This window comes from Melanostigma gelatinosum, assembly GCF_949748355.1.
Source record: "Melanostigma gelatinosum genome assembly, chromosome: 7".
NCBI classification, from domain to species: domain Eukaryota; kingdom Metazoa; phylum Chordata; class Actinopteri; order Perciformes; family Zoarcidae; genus Melanostigma; species Melanostigma gelatinosum.
In genome coordinates, this window is record NC_136640.1 from 65,001 (window position 1) to 85,465 (window position 20,465).

Here is a 20,465-nt window from a genome sequence, read left to right on the forward strand (position 1 = left end):
CACAGAGCAGAGACACTCGAACGCACCACGACTACCTGGTTCAGATCTACGACACAGAGCAGAGACACTCGAACGCACCACGACTACCTGGTTCAGATCTACGACACAGAGCAGAGACACTTGAACGCACCACGACTACCTGGTTCAGATCTACGACACACAGCAGAGACACTCGAACGCACCACGACTACCTGGTTCAGGTCTAAGACACAGAGCAGAGACACTCGAACGCACCACGACTACCTGCTTCGGATCTACAACACAGAGCAGAGACACTCGAACGCACCACGACTACCTCTGAGCAGATTGAAGATCATGTGGAGTGATTGAAAGCTCCTGAACAGCTGCTAACAGCTACTGGACCCTGTGGTGAGACCGTTTTGTCAAACATTGTAAAAGTACCTTAAGATCAGATCAGGTTTAAATAAAGGATCAGCAGGACCACATGAATCCAGATCGGCAAGGTCACATGAGGATCTGGATCAGTTCAGTGTAGACGGATCCTCAGTCTGAATATTAGGAGCGTTTTTTTACATCATTTTGATGATGAATATACTCACTTGTGTATTTGTACCAGAACTCCAGCTGTGGAACCAGAAACTCATTGTTAGTACAGTACTGGGAGTACTTCTGTATACAGTGTGTTGACCTCTGATGTTGTTTAGAACACAAACTGTCCTCCAGAAGTCATATCAACATGTAGTCCGTGTTTTCAGTGGCCCCTGTGGGGTCCCAGGCCTCAGATTGGACCACAGCGGTCCTCCTTACCGTCTTCTCTCTGGTCTGGAAGATCTCGGCGGCCTCCTCCTGAGAGCAGACCTCCTCCTGACACTCCCTCTCCAGGTCTCCAGGTAACACCTCCTCCAGGAAGGAGTTGGCTCGTCTCCTCCTGGATCCCGAGAACAGGACCTGAACCGCCGAGGACCGGTCCAGGATCACTGAGGGGGGGGGGGGACCGAAGTCCTGGTGAGTACTGACCGAACAAATACTCTGTACTGTACTGCAGTACTAATACATCGGTCCGTCTCACCTGTACATTGGATCAGTTCAGAGCAGGTGAGCAGAGTGAGAGTCCAGACCAGCAGCATGTCTGTCTGTCTCCTGTTGTCTCTAACGGTCTCCTGTGAGGACAGACGGTTGGTGTCAGAGGTAAAATGGACTCCAGCTGATCGTTGACGACAGTTCAAATATTGACAGACGTCAGAGCAGCTCAAAGACCACAAGAGACCAGTTCAGCATTAAGAGGTCAAAAGTGATCCTGCTGGACAAACTACAATAGGATAAAGACATAACCTGATTTTATTCATAATAATAACTTTAGGTTTATATTTTTAAAATAATTACCAACAAAAAGCATTTAAAATGATTTTCCCCTTTAAAATATAAAAACACACAGTACACTTGTAGTATAATATAGGTAGAGAACAGAGTACCCGAACAGGTAGTGAACAGAGTACCTTAGCAGGTAGTGAACAGAGTACCTGAACAGGTAGTGAACCGAGTACATGAGCAGGTTGTGAACAGAGTACATGAACAGGTAGTGAACAGAGTACCTGAGCAGGTAGTGAACAGAGTACATGAACAGGTAGTGAACAGAGTACATGAACAGGTAGTGAACAGAGTACCTTAGCAGGTAGTGAACAGAGTACCTGAACAGGTAGTGAACAGAGTACCTGAACAGGTAGTGAACAGAGTACCTGAGCAGGTAGTGAACAGAGTACATGAGCAGGTAGTGAACAGAGTACATGAACAGGTAGTGAACAGAGTACCTGAGCAGGTAGTGAACAGAGTACATGAACAGGTAGTGAACAGAGTACATGAACAGGTAGTGAACAGAGTACATGAACAGGTAGTGAACAGAGTACATGAACAGGTAGTGAACAGAGTACCTTAGCAGGTAGTGAACAGAGTACATGAACAGGTAGTGAACAGAGTACCTTAGCAGGTAGTGAACAGAGTACATGAACAGGTAGTGAACAGAGTACATGAACAGGTAGTGAACAGAGTACCTTAGCAGGTAGAGAACAGAGTACCTGAACAGGTAGAGAACAGAGTACCTGAACAGGTAGAGAACAGAGTACCTTAGCAGGTAGAGAACAGAGTACCTGAACAGGTAGTGAACAGAGTACCTGAACAGGTAGAGAACAGAGTACCTGAACAGGTAGAGAACAGAGTATTATTAGATTGATTTGGTCTATCAAATGTTAACAAACAAAAACCAACAAGATCCCAAAATGGCGTCTTCAAACTGAAGACTCTAGATTCACGATGAAATGAAACAGACAGTACAAATGTGAGAATGAGTTTTAGTTGATAAAAGTTGTGAGTTAAGGCTTCAGAATGAACTCGTCTCATCTGATATTTAATACATTTTATATTAACATGTTACAGAGACTTTGAATTACTTTGTTACCAAAACCACATTGATGTCTTCACTGTGTTTGGTCCCTAAAGACGATAGGCTACTGGTTGAAAGTAAACTGTTTTTTTCTTGACATGAACTGAAACTTGCAGACAGACCGATAGAGGGACAGACAGGGAGACAGACAACACAACTTGTCTTCATCGACTGATACATTTGTCACAGCAGAGTCTTCGTCAGACCGACCACCTGATTGGTTCAGGACGAATCCTAGTCAGAAATGATCTCTTCCTGTTTTTAAATCAAACATCAACTGCAGTTTATAGAAAAAATAAATATGTTTTAGTACAAAAGTCTCCCAGAAGAAACTCAAAGTGTCCACAGTGTTCCTGTTTGGTGGGCACTCGTGGTTTCAGGGGTCATAATGGATTTGAGTCCTGACCCAGGTCTGGCATCAGGGAGTCTCTGGTCACTGCTGTCATGAGTCTGGACCAACTTTCAACTCTTCTGTCCTTTGACTGAGTAAAGTCTGGATCCTGTATGTAGGAGAACTGTGGAGAACCCATCCCTGCAGCTTGGTGTTCAGTCCACAGATGATGTTCAGTGACATCATTGTGGTCCATCTCTTTAAATGACAATAACGAGCTCAGTCAAAGTGATTGATAACGTGGATTCACTGTAATAAAATGTTGAAGGTAAAAGCTTCACAACATTCATGTTGTCTCAATCCGCTCAGTTATCACATGCCCTGCCCCCTGGATCCTGATTGGTTGGTGGGTAAGACGACAAGGCACTACTGGATGATCTGATTGGTTCTGTGTGTCAAAGAGCTGACCGCTGGTCCAATCACAGTGAGCTCAAGATGTGATGTCATAGACTATGGTTGTGTTCAGACCTGCTGGTCAGAGGTCAAGTGAGGTCGGGTGGTTGTGAAGTGGACGATGGAGGAGAGGAGACAGCTGACTCTATGACAACACGAAACAGACAGATTAAAGATCAGTTATCGTTTAAATAAGAGACACACGTTGATTCATCATGAAGCATAATTAATATATATATATAATTAATATATATATATGTAATATATATATTATATATGTATAATATATATAATATATATTATATATGTATAATATATATATATATATATATATATGTAATATATATATATATATAATATCTGTATATATATATATATATATATATATATATATATATATATATAGATATAATATATATATTATATCTATATATATATATAATAATAAAAACATCAGTGGGGTTTGAACCCTAATAATAAAAACATCAGTGGGGTTTGAACCCTAATAATAAAAACAGTGGGGTTTGAACCCTAATAATAAAATCATCAGTGGGGTTTGAACCTAATAATAAAAACATCAGTGGAGTTTGAACCTCACAATAAAAACATCAGTGGGGTTTGAACCCGAATAATAAAAACATCAGTGGGGTTTGAGCCCTCATAATAAAAAAAGCTGTGGGGTTTGAACCCTAATAATAAAAACAGTGGGGTTTGAACCCTAATAATAAAATCATCAGTGGGGTTTGAACCCTAATAATAAAAACAGTGGGGTTTGAACCCTAATAATAAAATCATCAGTGGGGTTTGAACCTAATAATAAAAACATCAGTGGAGTTTGAACCTCACAATAAAAACATCAGTGGGGTTTGAACCCGAATAATAAAAACATCAGAGGGGTTTGAACCCTAATAATAAAACCATCAGTGGAGTTTGAACCCAATAATAATACAAACATCAGTGGGGTTTGAAACCTAATAATAAAATCATCAGTGGGGTTTGAACCCCAATAATAAAAACATCAGTGGGGTTTGAACCCTAATAATAAAAACATCAGTGGGGTTTGAACCTAATAATAACATCAGAGGGGATTGAACCTAATAATAAAAACAGTGGAGTTTGAACCTAATAATAATAAAAACATCAGTGGGGTTTGAAACCTAATAATAAAATCATCAGTGGGGTTTGAACCCGAATAATAACAACATCAGCAGGGTTTGAACCCTAATAATAAAAAGATCAGTGGAGTTTCAACCTAATAAAAATAAAAACATCAGTGGGGTTTGAGCCCTCATAATAAAAAAACAATCAGTGGGATTTGAACCCTGATAATAATAAAGACATCATTGGGATTTGAACCCTTACCCACCTGGCAGTACTCAGGCCTCGCTGGCGCTGCTGTTCCTGTTGAGCTCTCGGATTCCCTGAAGGATCCTCTTCATGTGACCCACCTTCGTCACCCCGAGGTCCTGAACACACACACCTGAATCAGTCTTACTTGTCAGGTTGGTTTTGCTCTTATTGTAAATACACAGAAATAGAAATACAGATAAAAAGGAAGGACATAAACATTTGTCTATCAGATAAAGTCTTCTGTAAATGAACTAATGTAACATGTTGCTTTACACACAGTGTTTATACAGCAGCTTAGATCAATCACGACATGAACATGGTAAACAATAAATATCATAAATAGTTTAACAACAGAAGGTAACAACACAGAAGACAATGTCCATCCTCCATGACTCAGCACAGTTAGCGGTTAGGGGCTAGCAGCAGTACCTTCAGGTCCCTCCTCTCCAGGTGGATGAGTTCGGCCCCGCGGACGTCGTGTCCCATGAAGATGTCCTGATACTCAGTGAGACACAGAAAGTCCAGCCACGCCCCCACCTCCTCCGTCCCCCACTGGTGAACTGAGACACAGACAGGAAGTGGTTCAAACAGACAGGAAGTGGTTCACACAGACGGGAAGTGGTTCACGCAGACGGGAAGTGGTTCATGGAGACGGGAAGTGGTTCACACAGACAGGAAGTTGTTCACACAAACAGGAAACAACCCAAGAAGTGTCAGAGAATAGCAAACCTGATTTCACTAGAATACAGTTGTGTACTATCTAAAACCAACAGTCAGAGACAAAGACAGGTAGGGAGAGAGAGACAGGTAGAGATAGCTCACCTGGCAGAGACAGAGAGACAGGTAGAGAGAGCTTACCTGGCAGAGACAGAGAGACAGGTAGAGAGAGCTTACCTGGCAGAGACAGAGAGACAGGTAGAGAGAGCTTACCTGGTAGAGACAGAGGACTGCAGGTCTCCTTGTTCTTGTTGTTTTTGTCTTTTTTTAACTTGGGGACGAGACAAAACTTTGCGCTCCGGCTGCGCTTGGAGAAATCTGTCAGAGGATCCTGAAGACACACAGACAGGTTTGTAGAAGCAGACAGACAGACAGACAGACAGACCAGGACCAGGATAACCATCATGCAGGTCTAGTTGTGGTGGTTTACCTCGTGGTCTGACGGGTCGATCACCGGACTCAACCAGGAAACATCAGCCAGCCGACGGAGCTGCTGAGCCACCGAGCTCAGAGCTGCATTCAACTGGTCCTGCTGAGGAGGATCCAGCTGCTGCATACAAACAACAACCATGAGGACCAGGACAGACATGTCTTCAACATCTCAAAAGGTTTATCAGAGGGACACAGTTACCATGGACATGTTTCCAGCCAGCAGCAGTTCAGTCTCACTGAGTAAAGCTTTGACGTTAATGACCATCTGAAGGACCACGCTGCAGCACAGAGCCTGGAGACAGAGAGGTGAGAGAGAGACAGACAGAGCGAGAGACAGGTGAGAGAGAGACAGACAGGAAAGGCCAGAAGAGACCACTCGTCCTGCTCAGTACCGCAGAGTTGTTGGAGTTGGCGTAGACCACGTCCATGGCCTTTGAGCTGGCGTTGACAGCGTGAGCAAGTTCCTGTTCCAGACTGTGGTGAGACTGAGCAACTTCACGAATACTGAAACACAAAAGGATAGAATACTATAATAATAACAAATAATATTTTATCAGGGTGATTAAAATATGAGTCTGTTGTTTCATTAACAACATGAATGATTAGTAAGACACATATAAAACAAGGTGATGAGAGAAACTGTCTAGAACCAAAAACAAGAGTCTACTAGAGTTCAGATTATTACAGCTCAATCATCAACATCATCTCATAACTGTGCATTTATATTATATTAAAGTGGCCTACATTTATTATGTAAAAACAGTATTATGAATGTCCAATATACTTCTTTATTCAATGTCTTTGATGTAGAATTCAGACATTGATTCAGTACTGTAGTCTCTGCTCACCTCCTGTAATATATTAATATTAATTCTCTGGTCTCTCTAAAGCAGGGGTGTCAAACTCATTTTCACTCTGGGGCCACATCAGCATCACGGTCGCCCTCAAAGGGCCGGTTGTAAATGTAAGACGGTGGAAATGTAACTACTCCTAACATATTTAGTTTAGTTTCCCGGGATATCTGTGACTTCCACAACAAGTACTAAGCAGAAATAGAGGTTATTGTTTCCATGGTTAATGGAGGTTAAGCCCCGCCCCTCTCTGGCGCGTCCAGTGCGAACGAACACAAATAGCCCCCGGCGAGACCGGCGGCGCGAATGGTTCAACTCAACTTTTTTTTTTTATACTCAAACATCTCCGCGACTTATTGAGTGGCGTAATAATCGCGCGACACAACGAATCGATAATGAAATTCGTTGCCAACTCTTAATAATCGATTTTATCGATTCGTTGTTGCAGCCCTACAGACAATTGGAACAGCAGCTTACTTGATGACATCACCACCTCAGCTGGTCTCATGACTTTAATCCGTTTTTTCCTGTAGAGTATTTTTACAATCAAACTAAATATGACAACCCTGCTGTTTTTGTTTTCATTTGAAATCAAAAATGATATATTATTATTTACATATATATATACATACAATTATATATGTATATATATATACACATATATGAATAAATATATGTATGTGGATCAGATCCCGCTAGCAACACTTCACATCTCTGAAATTGTCAGAGCAGATGTTTAAATCGGCTGAGTCTTGACAAACCGACCACAGATTTGATGCTTAAACAACTAACTTCTCGCCTCAAAACATCCTAAAATGACTTTCTGTGAATTAACAACAGTAGTATTTCGAAAGTTTCAACTTCCAGTTGTGTGATTTCTCCTCCACCATTGTTTCATGTTGCTGGTGCAAAATGCATTCTGGGATATTTGGCTGTCCCAAGTACAGACAAGTCACCTCCGATGCATCCCCGGTAAAATGGGCGGAGCCACATCCGGGCATGAGGACCGTGCTTAGCTCGATGTGAACTTTGAATTGGAACAGTACTTGGGCTGAGACTGATGACGTTTCACAAGTACACAAGTTCACAAGTACAGAGAAGTACACATGTTGAGAACGGCACCATCACTTGTTGGAAACCTCTTTATGGGTTGTTGCATCTCCTGTCCACCTGTTGTGATAGTTTTAATGTCGGCACACAGACAACATGCTATCTCATCACTTCGACTTTCTATCTCATAATTTCGACCATGGGGATATTTTTATTTTCACATCTAACTTTTAATTAATTTTTAAAAATAATAAATAAATACATTTTAATTTTTTTTGCTGGTGGATTCGCAGGACACAAAATGACGTGGCGGCCGCATGTTTGACACCCCTGCTCTAAACTCTCTGTTCTCTTTAATCTATCTGGTCTCTCTAAACTCTCTGGTCTCTATAATCTATCTGGTCCCCTTGGTCTCTCTAATCTATCTGGTCTCTATAATCTCCCTGGTCCCTCCAATCTCTCTGATATCTTTAATCCCTCTGTCTCTCTAAACTCTTTGGTCTCCCTGGTCTCTCTGAGGTCTCTGGTCTCTCTAGTCTCCCTAGTATTTCTAGTCTCTCTAATCTCCCTGGTCTCTCTAATATTTCTGGTCTCTCTGGCCTCCCTGGTCCTGTTGGTTAATCCACCAGCTGCTGCCCATGAGAGGAGATTGTAAACATGTCCAGGTAAGATGATGTAATGATTAAAACCCTCACCTGTGTATCAGAGCTCCTGCTGCCTGACCGAACTCACTGATGAGCGACGCCTCATCTTCAGAGACAATCTCTGGCTGGGAGGAGAGGGGGGGCTGAGGGTGCTGAGGAGGGGGGGTCCGGAGAAACTCACATTTCTGTTTGTCCTCCCAGGACTTAAGGGTGCTCTCAAACGCCTGAAACACACACACACTAATGGTGAGGGTCTGGGCTAGTGCCCTGTCTCTGGTGAGGGTCTAGGGTAGTGCCCTGTCTCTGGTGAGGGTCTGGGGTAGTGCCCTGTTTCTGAGGGTCTAGGGTAGTGCCCTGTTTCTGAGGGTCTGGGGTAGTGCCCTGTTTCTGAGGGTCTGGGGTAGTGCCCTGTCTCTGAGGGTCTGGGGTAGTGCCCTGTTTCTGAGGGTCTGGGGTAGTGCCCTGTCTCTGAGGGTCTGGGGTAGTGCCCTGTTTCTGAGGGTCTGGGGTAGTGCCCTGTCTCTGAGGGTCAAGGGTAGTGCCCTGTCTCTGAGGGTTCTGGTATAGTACTCACCCTGTCTCTGGTATTGTTCTGGTCTAGTACTCACCCTGTCTCTGGTGAGGGTCTGGGTTCGGTTCTTGTGGATGATCTTGATGTACCCTGGAGGCTGAACCCAGGCCTCCCCGTCCACCTGCACTGGGACGCCTTCATCGCCGAGGATCGTGATCTTCACCGTACGACACTGAGCGAGAGAGACAGACGGGGTCAGAGAGACAGACGGGGTCAGAGAGACAGACGGACAGACAGATGAACAGATAGATGAATAGACAGACAGATGAACAGACTGACAGACGTACCTGTGCGATGCGGTGATGTTGCAGGTTGATGACTCGAGACACGGCCATCTGCATGCTGCCGAACACGGCCACCACCTCCAGGATCTTATCATCAAAGGAGGGAGCTGTGAACGTCTGAGAGACAGACAGGTGACACGATCAATAAACATACGGATAAACAGTGGAAGACATCAGATGACAGAGAGACAGACAGGTTCAGGTCTCACATCGTCCTCTTTGGTTCCTCCCCAGAAGTTGGTTCCCCCTGCGTAACTGGGGATGTTCAACACAGCGATGCCTTGAAGACTGGGGAGAGGGATCGGACGCCCATCACACTGTCCACACAAATACACCCACACAAACACACACACACACACGTTAAACTTATGATGATGAGGATGATGATGATACATGATGTTTGGAGCAGCACCGGTTGGTTGTGGGTTTCACCTCCAATAGAACCTTCTGCTCCAGGTTCTTGTAGGTTCTGTGGAGCAGTTCTTTGGTTCCAAGAACTCCGTACCACATCATGTTCTTAGTCCGGCTCCTGAACACAAACCTCACTTGTAAAAACTACAAACTGCACTCATACAAACTACAAATGTCACTCATACAAACAACAAACCTCATTCATACAAACTACAAACTTCACTCATACAAACTTCACTCATAAAAACTACAAACTGCACTCATACAAACTACAAACTTTACTCATACAAACTACACGCACACAAACTACAAACGCCACCCATACAAGCGTCACTCATACAAACTACAAACGTCACTCATGCAAACTACAAACGTCACTCATGCAAACTACAAACGTACAAACATTACTCATGCAAACTACAAACCTCACTCATACAAACTACACTCATACAAACTACAAAACGCACTCATACAAACTACAAATTGCACTCATAAAAACTACAAACTTTACTCATACAAACTACACGCACACAAACTACAAGCGTCACCCATACAAACTACAAACACCACTCATGCAAACTACAAACGTACAAACTACAAACATCACCCATGCAAACTACAAACCTCACTCATACAAACTACACTCATACAAACTACAAACCACACTCATACAAACTACACGCATACAAACTACAAACCTCACTCATGCAAACTACAAACGTACAAACTACAAACATCACCCATTCAAACTACAAACCTCACTCATACAAACTACACGCATACAAACTACACTCATACAAACTACAAACCTCACTCATGCAAACGACACAATTAATAATTAAACAATGTGAAGGTGGACCTGCACTTCTCAGGATGTTCGTCTCTCTTGTTGTTGAAGTCCAGGGAGATTTTAGCATCCAGTCCGATTCCAAAGTAGTTATTCATGACACACTTCTCAGTGTAGCAGTCCCTGTACACACATACAGGCAATCAGACAGAGAGAGACAGACAGGCTGTCAGAGAGAGAAACAGACAGTCAGAGAGAGAGACAGACAGAGACAGACGGACAGACAGACAGACAGACAGACAGGCAGAGAGTCTCACATGTTGTCGGGTTCACAGCTGAACGGGTCGGCATTGACCAAAAGTCGACTGATCACAGAACTGCTGGAGAGAGAAGCTGAGATTCCTCTAAGACCTGCGCACACACACACGCGCACACACACACGCACACACACACACACACACAGATGACATCATGATAACATTCAGGACTTCCTGGCAGACCTCAGAGTACCTGGATAGAGGATCTTTGTGTTGAGTGTGGGCATGGTCTCCCTACTTCCTGTCTGGACAGGAAGTGATGCAGAGCTGCCCAGTGACTGGCTGCCTTTACTGATGAGCTTCTCACAGGGCGTCTTACTGACTGAGGAGACAGACAGGCAGAGAAAGAGAGACAGGTCAATAAGCTCAATGGTGACAGTATGTACTTCCTGTCCTCTGCCTACAGTCCCAAGTGGACCAGATCCTCATGGCTCTGGATATTTGAGGGACCAGTTCATGTCGTCGTCAAGGTCTGTTGTTTGTTTACTCACCATATGTATGCCTCCTGATAAATATAGAACACATATACATATATATATTAGGGCTGGGAAAGTTAACGCGTTATTATCGCATTAATTAATTAACGCCGACAATTATTTTATCGCGCGTTAACGTACTTTTTTAAAAATTATTAAGCGGACATTTTTAACACAAGAACTGGGCAGCGAGCGGTGAACAGCTGTTTGTGTGGCGTCACTTCCATCTCTTCCTGTTTCCTTCACCTGCATTCCCCTGGGTCCTAAGTCCCTCCATATACAGCTTCTTATCACCCTCTATGTACCAACGTACATTTATAACAAATACCACACATATTACGGTAATCAGCATTGATTAATTTAAATTATTTTTTTAGAGTTTTTAAAGTGTTTTGTTTGGAATATGTATAATAAGCATCATTTAGTTATCGCTACTGAGAATTTAACAAACATAAAAAAAGGTAAAAAACATGACGTAGATAGGTTTGCAGTTTTCAAGGTGTATATTTCAAATTGCATCTATTACACACATTAAGATAAAGTTGTGAACACCGGCTGAATATCTATTTTAACTGTTACTGTGTAAAGGGAATACTGCTGTTAAAAATAACCTTATTTGTTTAAAGTGTTTGCAAACAAAATATTATTGTACTTTTGTTCATATAGCAGTACTTTTAAAATAAAGTACTGCGCAATCAGTGGCGGCTGGTCAATAGACCCCACCTTGAGCCACAACAAATAAAATAAATAATAATAAACTATACAAATTGTCAATATTTGTGTTTTTGAAATATGGAATTACCCAGTAATACGTGTAAAATATGATATCTGCGGTAAATATGCTTTTTCCTGCACGTCCGCACGTCTCAGCAGCTCTGGGGCGCTGGAGAAACTGCCCAAAAGAGGCGGGTCTATGAAGCAGTTCGAAAGTTACGAATGTAACTACGGTTCTATGAATCCTGGATGACCGCCAGAGGCAGTGCTTCACACTGGATATCTTCCGTCGCGCGCATGCGCAGGTCGAATATTTATATCAACAAAGTCACGTGTGACCTCGGATGACCCCCGTCGTCTATAAGTTCCGGTGTCATCCTGAGCTCAGTCCTATGGAATCTTCTCGCGAGTTCACGGGATTCCGAGTGACCAAGAACTCTGGCGGTCATCCAGGATTCATAGAACCGTAGTTACATTCGTAACTTTCATTCTATTTCATCCTTACTGACCGCCAGAGGCAGTGCTTCACACTGGATGACTTATACCAAAAGAGTCATGAGGAAGCACAGTAACTACCTCGTATAGCTCCGGCAGAGAAAATTGGCCAAAGAACCCTCCCCAGTGGGTGAGGGTTGGCAACGTTAACTCTGTAGTGTTTGGTGAATGTGCTCGATGATGCCCATGAGGCCGCCGCACATATATCTCCCACAGGCACACCACTCGGTCTCGACACGATATTGGTGTCCCACCAGTTAGCTTGAGCGAGAGCACTCTGCCACTGTGGAAACAGGCCAGGCAAAGTCCTTATAGTGAGAGGGGAGCGAGGACACTCTTCATTAAGCTAGTTGCTGCAGATATTAGCGTCCCACCAGTTAGCTTGAGCGAGAGCACTCTGCTACTGTGAAAAATGGACAAAAAGAACACAGTCCTTACAGTGAGAGGGGAGCGAGGACACTCTCTTCACTAAGACAGCTGCTGCAGATATTGGTGTCCCACCAGTTAGCTTGAGCGAGAGCACTCTGCCACTGTGGAACAGGTCAGGAAAACAGTCCTCATAGTGAGAGGGGAGCGAGGACACTCTCTTCACTGGGATAGTTGCTGCAGATATTGGTGCCCCACCAGTTAGCTTGAGCAAGAGCACTCTGCTACTGTGAAAACAGACAAAAAAGACCACAGTCCTTACAGTGAGAGGGGAGCGAGGACACTCTCTTCACTTGGACAGTTGCTGTAACTCTTGGTGTGCTACCAGTTAGCCTGAGCGAGGGCACTCTGCTAACTGATATCCGCTACCGATATGTCCATAATGTTTACAACAATCAATGGACACAATCCGAGTATTAGCTTAGTCTAGTTAGCCGGAGCGAACTCGACAGCCGTAATGCGTAAAAACCATCAATGGGCACAACCTCAATGTTGATTTAGTATAACTAGCATTCACCGAGTTAGCCTGAGCGCTTTAGCATATTCCGCTAACTGTGATCGTTGTAATGCTACAAAGTTGATGGCCACAGCCCTAGTACCAGCTTTGTTTCGCTAGTTTCCCACTGAGTTAACCTGAGCGGGGATGCTCTGTTAACTGTGACGGCCGTAAGGTTTACAAAGTAGATGGACGCAGTCCCAGCTAGCATCTCACCAAGTTAGCCTGAGTGAAGACACTGCTAACTGCGAATTACGTCAGATGTAAAGATTAAATCTCCATGGACACAACGCCAATGCCGATCTAGTGTCTCACAAAGTTTGCCTGAGCAGGAACACTCTGCTAACTGTGATAGCCGTAACACTGTGAAGGGCGGGCCGACAGCGTAATTCTACGCGCTCGTTAGCGCGCCACTCGATTAACTAGAGCGGAAGCGCTCTGCCAACCGTGGAACAAACAACTGTTATAGAAAACAATGTTAATCGATCTTACCGATTGCTGTCATCACGACTTAGCTGGCCCTTATCAGACTGGTGACGACCGATGATAGGGGCGTCCACCAGTCCGGGGCTCGATGTCCGAACGGCGAACACACCGTTCCCTCCGAAGAGGGACAGCTCGTCGCAGCCTTTGGAGGGCGAGAGAACCGCAACTCCGACCGGTAGTCACAAGGCTACAGTGACGAGCTCTAATATGTCTTGATCGTAGACACATCCTTGTTTATGCTACCATGGTAGCTAACCTGCGTCGCGAGAAGATGAAAAAGGACTGAGCTCAGGATGACACCGGAACTTATAGACGACGGGGGTCATCCGAGGTCACACGTGACTTTGTTGATATAAATATTCGACCTGCGCATGCGCGCGACGGAAGATATCCAGTGTGAAGCACTGCCTCTGGCGGTCAGTAAGGATGAAATAGAACAGCCAATTGCTGCTTAAAGATATAAATGTGTGACATACAATTTAGCCAATCAGCGTCCTCAAATAGATTCAGCTGCACGTTCCCGTCCGGACGAGTCTCTACAGGCGAGCGCCAGCACGAGCACTGCTCCTCCAAGGGCACATCCCAAGTCTCTTAACTGCATCCCCGTTTCCCTCACATGGGTCCTTTCCTTGCGTCTTAGTCCCTCCCACCAGGGATGCATGGAGGAAACCATGCGAGGAGAGAGGAGGCATGCTCAGAAGATGTTGGTTCTCTTTGGATCGACCTACATCTGTGAACAAACATTCTCCGTGATGAAGTTGAACAAATCCAGATCCAAATCCTCTCTCACTGACATCACCTGTCAGCTGTCCTTCACATCTCAGCTCACACATTCAGCCTGACTTCAGTGAACTTGTTCAAGCTCAACAAAGACTAGATTTCTCGCACTGAACTGAAAAACAGAAAGAGGTAATATGTATAGTAATAGTTATGGTAATAAAAGAACTCATTTTGCAAAAACATGATCCCCGTCAGTGTTCTACTATTATATATGGATATTACAAATGTATATGTTGTTTGGATTATTCCTGCTGCAGATGTTTTAGGTGAAGCTCATTTTAACTCTTTTATACTCTGTTGTTCAGTTTGGGTAGTTAGGAAAGGTTTGAAAAATTATAATGTGCAAAGTAACTAAACCTCCCTCTATAGGGTGGGTACCCTCCCTCTTTAAGGTGGGTAGATATTATGAGTGATCCAGCTGGCAAGCACCAGTAGCACCAGTAGCACCAGTAGCACCAGAAGCACCAGTAGCACCAGAAGCACCAGAAGCACCAGTAGCACTAGAAGCACCAGTAGCACCAGTAGCACCAGAAGCACCAGAAGCACCAGTAGCACCAGTAGCACTAGAAGCACCAGTAGCACTAGAAGCACCAGAAGCACCAGTAGCACCAGTAGCACCAGTAGCACTAGAAGCACCAGTAGCACCAGTAGCACTAGAAGCACCAGTAGCACCAGTAGCACCAGTAGCACTAGAAGCACCAGTAGCACCAGTAGCACTAGAAGCACCAGCAGCACTAGAAGCACCAGAAGCACCAGTAGCACCAGTAGCACCAGCAGCACCAGTAGCACTAGAAGCACCAGTAGCACTAGAAGCACCAGTAGCACCAGTAGCACCAGTAGCACCAGCAGCACCAGTAGCACCAGAAGCACCAGTAGCACCAGTAGCACCAGTAGCACCAGTAGCACCAGTAGCACCACTGACCTGGGCGTGTGTTGCGGTGCTTGGTGCTGTAGGACGACTGCAGACACAACTTGTCCTCTTCTTCTTCCAACCCGTCTTCCCCAGGTGGATTGAGAGAGTTCTGCTCTTCCACCGCTGAAAGACACGAGAGAGGAGAGTAAAGACAACAAACATGCAGAGAGAAAGTTAAAGACTACAAACATGTCCGATGGTGTTCTTAAACTCGCGTGTGATGATTCCGACCTTTCTCCGTATGCTCGATGATCTGTCTGATGGCTTTCTTCAGACTGTTGGCTCTCAGCATCAGCTGCTCTCGAGGTTTAAAGATGGCCGCCGCTGAAGAGGAAGCAATAATCCATGGGGAGAGGGGCGGGGCATGAGGAGGATGATGATTGTGACGCTGATGATGAAGAGAAGGAGGCAGCACAACTCCTTCAGCATCCTCCTGCTCCTCAGCGATGGTGGGGGGAGGGGCCGGGGGGGGCACGGTGGAGGCCTGAGACTCTTCATTCAGAGTCTTTAGGAGGGAGTCCAGCTTCTCCTTTAACACGCCACACTACACACAGACATGATTCGGCACATTACAGACACGACGCAGCACAATGCTACGATAATTCAAACACTTTTAATACTAATATCAACATCACAAGTTAATTATTTTGTTATCAACAGAAAAAAAGGTTGTTTCCTCTTATTACTGAAAATATTTGGGTCAAATCACCTTATTTTGAAAATGTCGTCACATGTGACCGCCTGCAAACTTCACCAGGTTCATCTGTCAGCTCACCTGGTCGTTTCCATATATTTACCATCACACGATTTGACCCAAACATTTAAGTAAGAAGAGGAAACATCCTTTTTTATCTCGAGATACTGATATTAAAGTTTGAATAATGTCCTTTAAAGGCTTCCGTACAATAGAAACACAATGTCAACAGTTTCTTGTACATATATATATGTACATATATATATATATATTAGGGGTGTAACGGTACGCGTATTCGCATTGAACCGTTCAGTACGAGGCTCACGGTTCGGTACGCATGATGAACCGAATATGTTTGAAAAAAGAAAAGAAAATTATTTTTTCTTTATTTAACCAGGTAGTCCCATTGAGATTAAAAATCTCTTTTGCAAGATGTAAGTAACAATACTACATAACATTAAGGAGCTGCTTTTTATGCTTATGTGTTGCTAAGAAGACACCCCAGAAGATGGGTCACTCAGGTATAGTTCCATCATTGTTCAAAGTCAAAGAATAACTTCATGATGTTAGTTGTAATGAATAAATATATTTTAAAATCAAGTCCATTTCTCTGCATTTATAGTTTTCTACTGGACCGAAACATACCGAACCGTGGCTCCACTGTATCGTACACAACCGTGAATTTTGTGAACCGTTACACCCCTAATATATATACACATGTATTTATAAATAAAACAGTATAAACACACCTTCTTGGCCATGACATCTGACTCCTCTGAACTCTCGGTGTTCTTCTCATGCGCTTTTCCAACACGAGCCACAAAGTCCTTCACCGTCTCACACAGAACCCTGAAAGTACATACAGAGAGACAGACAGTCAGAGAGAGAGACAGGGAGACAGACAGACAGAGAGAGAGACAGGCGGTCGTACTTCGCGGAGGAGATGACGACAGAGTGCTGGTCTGAGGTGAGGATCTTGGACAGGTGAGCAGCCACTGAGTCCTCATAGGTCAGAATCTGCTGAACCTGGATCAGACGACACAAACACTGAGTCAGTACAGGTGAGCAGGTGTTTACTCCGTCATTATTTCATGATGAGAAGGAATGTCTGATTCAAATTCAACTTTATCGATATTAATGAAGCTAAAATACATATTATTTAATAATTAATGAAGAGAACTGAATGTGATAACAACAGCAGGAAGTGATGTCATTTCCTGTTACCTGAGAGTCGTCGCTACAGTCTTCAGTGACGGTGGAGCCAGAATCTTGCCGTGGAAACTTAGTCTCATAGACCATAATACTCCACCTACAACAGGAGGAGAGGCGGTTACCTGTCTCACACCAGTTACCTGTCTCACACCAGTTACCTGTCTCACACCAGTTACCTGTCTCACATCAGTTACCTGTCTCACATCAGTTACCTGTCTCACACCAGTTACCTGTCACACGTGTTGCCTGTCTCACAGCTGTTACCTGTCTCACAGCTGTTACCTGTCTCACACCAGTTACCTGTCTCACAGCTGTTACCTGTCTCACACCAGTTACCTGTCTCACACCAGTTACCTGTCTCACACCAGTTACTTGTCTCACACCAGTTACCTGTCTCACACCAGTTACCTGTCTCACACCAGTTACCTGTCTCACACCAGTTACCTGTCTCACACCAGTTACCTGTCTCACACCAGTTACCTGTCTCACACCAGTTACCTGTCTCACACCAGTTACCTGTCTCACACCAGTTACCTGTCTCACATCAGTTACCTGTCTCACATCAGTTACCTGTCTCACACCAGTTACCTGTCTCACACCAGTTACCTGTCACACGTGTTGCCTGTCTCACAGCTGTTACCTGTCTCACAGCTGTTACCTGTCTCACACCAGTTACCTGTCACACGTGTTGCCTGTCTCACAGCTGTTACCTGTCTCACACCAGTTACCTGTCACACGTGTTGCCTGTCTCACAGCTGTTACCTGTCTCACACCAGTTACCTGTCACACGTGTTGCCTGTCTCACAGCTGTTACCTGTCTCACACCAGTTACCTGTCTCACAGCTGTTACCTGTCTCACACCTGTTACCTGTCTCACACCAGTTACCTGTCTCACACCAGTTACTTGTCTCACACCAGTTACCTGTCTCACACCAGTTACCTGTCTCACACCAGTTACCTGTCTCACACCAGTTACCTGTCTAACATCTTGGTGCTGGCTCTCTCCAGTTTCTCCAGTATCTGAGGCAGCTGTGTGTCGTCATCACAGGCTGAACCCCACCCCAGAACCCGGGCCAGATCATTCCCAGTCCCCAGAGGAAGAACTCCCAGCTGACACTGGAAACAACAACACAATGAACAACAGATAACAATCGATAACATAGACACTCAGAGCTATTAAATAATTAAAACACACCTGTTTGTGCAGTGTGAGAGCATCGATCTCAGACAGAACCCAGCCGACGCTGCCGTCTCCTCCACACACCAGGATCCTGAATGTATCAAACTTCTGGAACAAACGCAGACTGACAGACAGACAGAATGTTTACACACCGACCTCTTAAGATAAAACACATCTTTCATGTAACACAGGTGTCTGTCTCTCTGTCTGTCTCACCCCAGGTGAGGTCCCCCATTCATCAGGTCAAACACCTGTGCCGGGTTCAGCAGCTGTTTGAAGCGTCTCAGGAACTTGATGCCCTGGTTGTCTCCACTCTTAGAGTTGACAAACACCAGCAGAGGACTGGTGCAGGACGGAGGACACGAGGCCTTCCAGAAACCTGAACACACAGACCAACATTCAGTGCGTTTGTTAACGCTGTCTGATGGTCGATCAGATGTATTGATTAGGCTCACCGTCAGAGTCGATGCTGTTGAGTGCAGTTGGGGGGATAACTGACACTTTACATTGACCCAGAGGACACTTAGAGGACAGCTGCTCCTTACAGCCTGAGTGCACCTGGAGGACAGAAGGAAACAAGTCTGTTCGTAGTATGTCACTTTAGAGTCACACAGCAATTATGTACACCTGAACTATCACCTGAACTATTACCTGATCTATCCCCTGAACTATCCCCCGATCTATCATCTGAACTATCACCTGAACTATCCCCTGAACTACACCTGAACTATCACCTGAACAATCACCTGAACTATCCCCTGATCTACACCTGAACTATCACCTGAACTATCCCCTGATCTACACCTGAACTATCACCTGATCTTTCATCTGAACTATCACCTGAACTATCACCTGAACTATCCCCTGAACTACACCTGAACTATCACCTGAACAATCACCTGAACTATCCCCTGATCTATCACCTGAACTATCCCCTGATCTACACCTGAACAATCACCTGAACTATCACCTGAACTATCACCTGAACAATCACCTGAACTATCCCCTGATCTACACCTGAACTATTCCCTGAACTATCACCTGATCTATCCCCTGAACTATCCCCTGAACTATCACCTGAACTATCCCCTGAACTATCACCTGCTCTACACCTGAACTATCACCTGAACAATCACCTGAACTATCACCCGATCTATCCCCCGATCTATCATCTGAACTATCACCTGAACTATCCCCTGAACAATCACATGAACTATCCCCTGATCTATCCCGATCTATCATCTGAACAATCACCTGAACTATCCCCTGATCTATCCCGATCTATCATCTGAACTATCACCTGAACTACACCTGAACTATCACCTGAACAATCACCTGAACTATCCCCCGATCTATCCCGATCTATCATCTGAACTATCACCTGATCTACACCTGATCTACACCTGAACTATCACCTGAACAATCACCTGAACTATCCCCCGATCTATCCCGATCTATCATCTGAACTATCACCTGAACTATCACCTGATCTACACCTGAACTATCACCTGATCTACACCTGAACTATCACCTGCTCTACACCTGAACTATCACCTGAACAATCACCTGAACTATCACCTGATCTATCCCCTGATCTATCCCCTGATCTATCACCTGAACTATCACCTGATCTATCACCTGATCTATCACCTGATCTATCCCCTGAACTATCCCCTGAACTATCATCTGAACTATCACCTGATCTATCACCTGATCTATCCCCTGATCTATCCCCTGATCTACACCTGAACTACCACCTGAACTATCACCTGAACTATCCCCTGAACTATCCCCTGAACTATCATCTGAACTATCACCTGAACTATCACCTGAACTATCCCCTGAACTATCCCCTGAACTATCCCCTGAACTATCATCTGAACTATCACCTGAACTATCACATGAACTATCACCTGATCTATCACATGATCTATCCCCTGAACTATCACCTGAACTATCCCCTGAACTATCACATGATCTATCCCCTGATCTATCAT

The 20,465-nt window shown here is 44.5% G+C and overlaps 2 protein-coding genes across 3 annotated transcripts in view; both read right to left on the bottom strand.

Moving 5' to 3' along the window:
- The window catches only part of LOC306779887 (coagulation factor IX), a gene marked incomplete at its 5' end in the record, with an annotated part of 14,326 nt that extends 13,238 nt beyond the window's left edge, over positions 1-1,088 (bottom strand). Inside the window, 3 exons of the mRNA XM_079271970.1 lie at positions 561-585; positions 769-938; positions 1,031-1,088. Of these exons, the coding sequence (XP_079128096.1) occupies positions 561-585; positions 769-938; positions 1,031-1,088 (253 nt within the window). The remainder of the gene's footprint in view (positions 1-560; positions 586-768; positions 939-1,030) is intronic.
- Positions 1,089-1,281: 193 nt separating this feature from the next.
- The window catches only part of dgkd (diacylglycerol kinase delta), a 33,678-nt gene continuing 14,494 nt past the window's right edge, over positions 1,282-20,465 (bottom strand). Inside the window, exons 8-31 of one of the 2 annotated variants that reach the window (XM_079271831.1) lie at positions 18,924-19,026; positions 18,685-18,847; positions 18,484-18,592; positions 18,265-18,404; positions 17,301-17,385; positions 17,008-17,102; positions 16,826-16,925; positions 15,614-15,926; positions 15,392-15,505; positions 10,790-10,918; positions 10,597-10,690; positions 10,352-10,462; positions 9,514-9,610; positions 9,291-9,398; positions 9,085-9,198; positions 8,835-8,969; positions 8,278-8,450; positions 6,074-6,185; positions 5,881-5,973; positions 5,680-5,796; positions 5,463-5,580; positions 4,962-5,092; positions 4,549-4,648; positions 1,282-3,327 (exon numbers count right to left, since the gene is read on the bottom strand). In XM_079271831.1, coding sequence (XP_079127957.1) covers positions 4,559-4,648; positions 4,962-5,092; positions 5,463-5,580; positions 5,680-5,796; positions 5,881-5,973; positions 6,074-6,185; positions 8,278-8,450; positions 8,835-8,969; positions 9,085-9,198; positions 9,291-9,398; positions 9,514-9,610; positions 10,352-10,462; positions 10,597-10,690; positions 10,790-10,918; positions 15,392-15,505; positions 15,614-15,926; positions 16,826-16,925; positions 17,008-17,102; positions 17,301-17,385; positions 18,265-18,404; positions 18,484-18,592; positions 18,685-18,847; positions 18,924-19,026 — 2,844 coding nt within the window. In that variant the 3' untranslated portion in view covers positions 1,282-3,327; positions 4,549-4,558. Of the gene's footprint in view, positions 3,328-4,548; positions 4,649-4,961; positions 5,093-5,462; positions 5,581-5,679; positions 5,800-5,880; positions 5,974-6,073; positions 6,186-8,277; positions 8,451-8,834; positions 8,970-9,084; positions 9,199-9,290; positions 9,399-9,513; positions 9,611-10,351; positions 10,463-10,596; positions 10,691-10,789; positions 10,919-15,391; positions 15,506-15,613; positions 15,927-16,825; positions 16,926-17,007; positions 17,103-17,300; positions 17,386-18,264; positions 18,405-18,483; positions 18,593-18,684; positions 18,848-18,923; positions 19,027-20,465 lie in introns of both variants that reach the window. The other variant, XM_079271830.1, reaches the window with a different exon arrangement.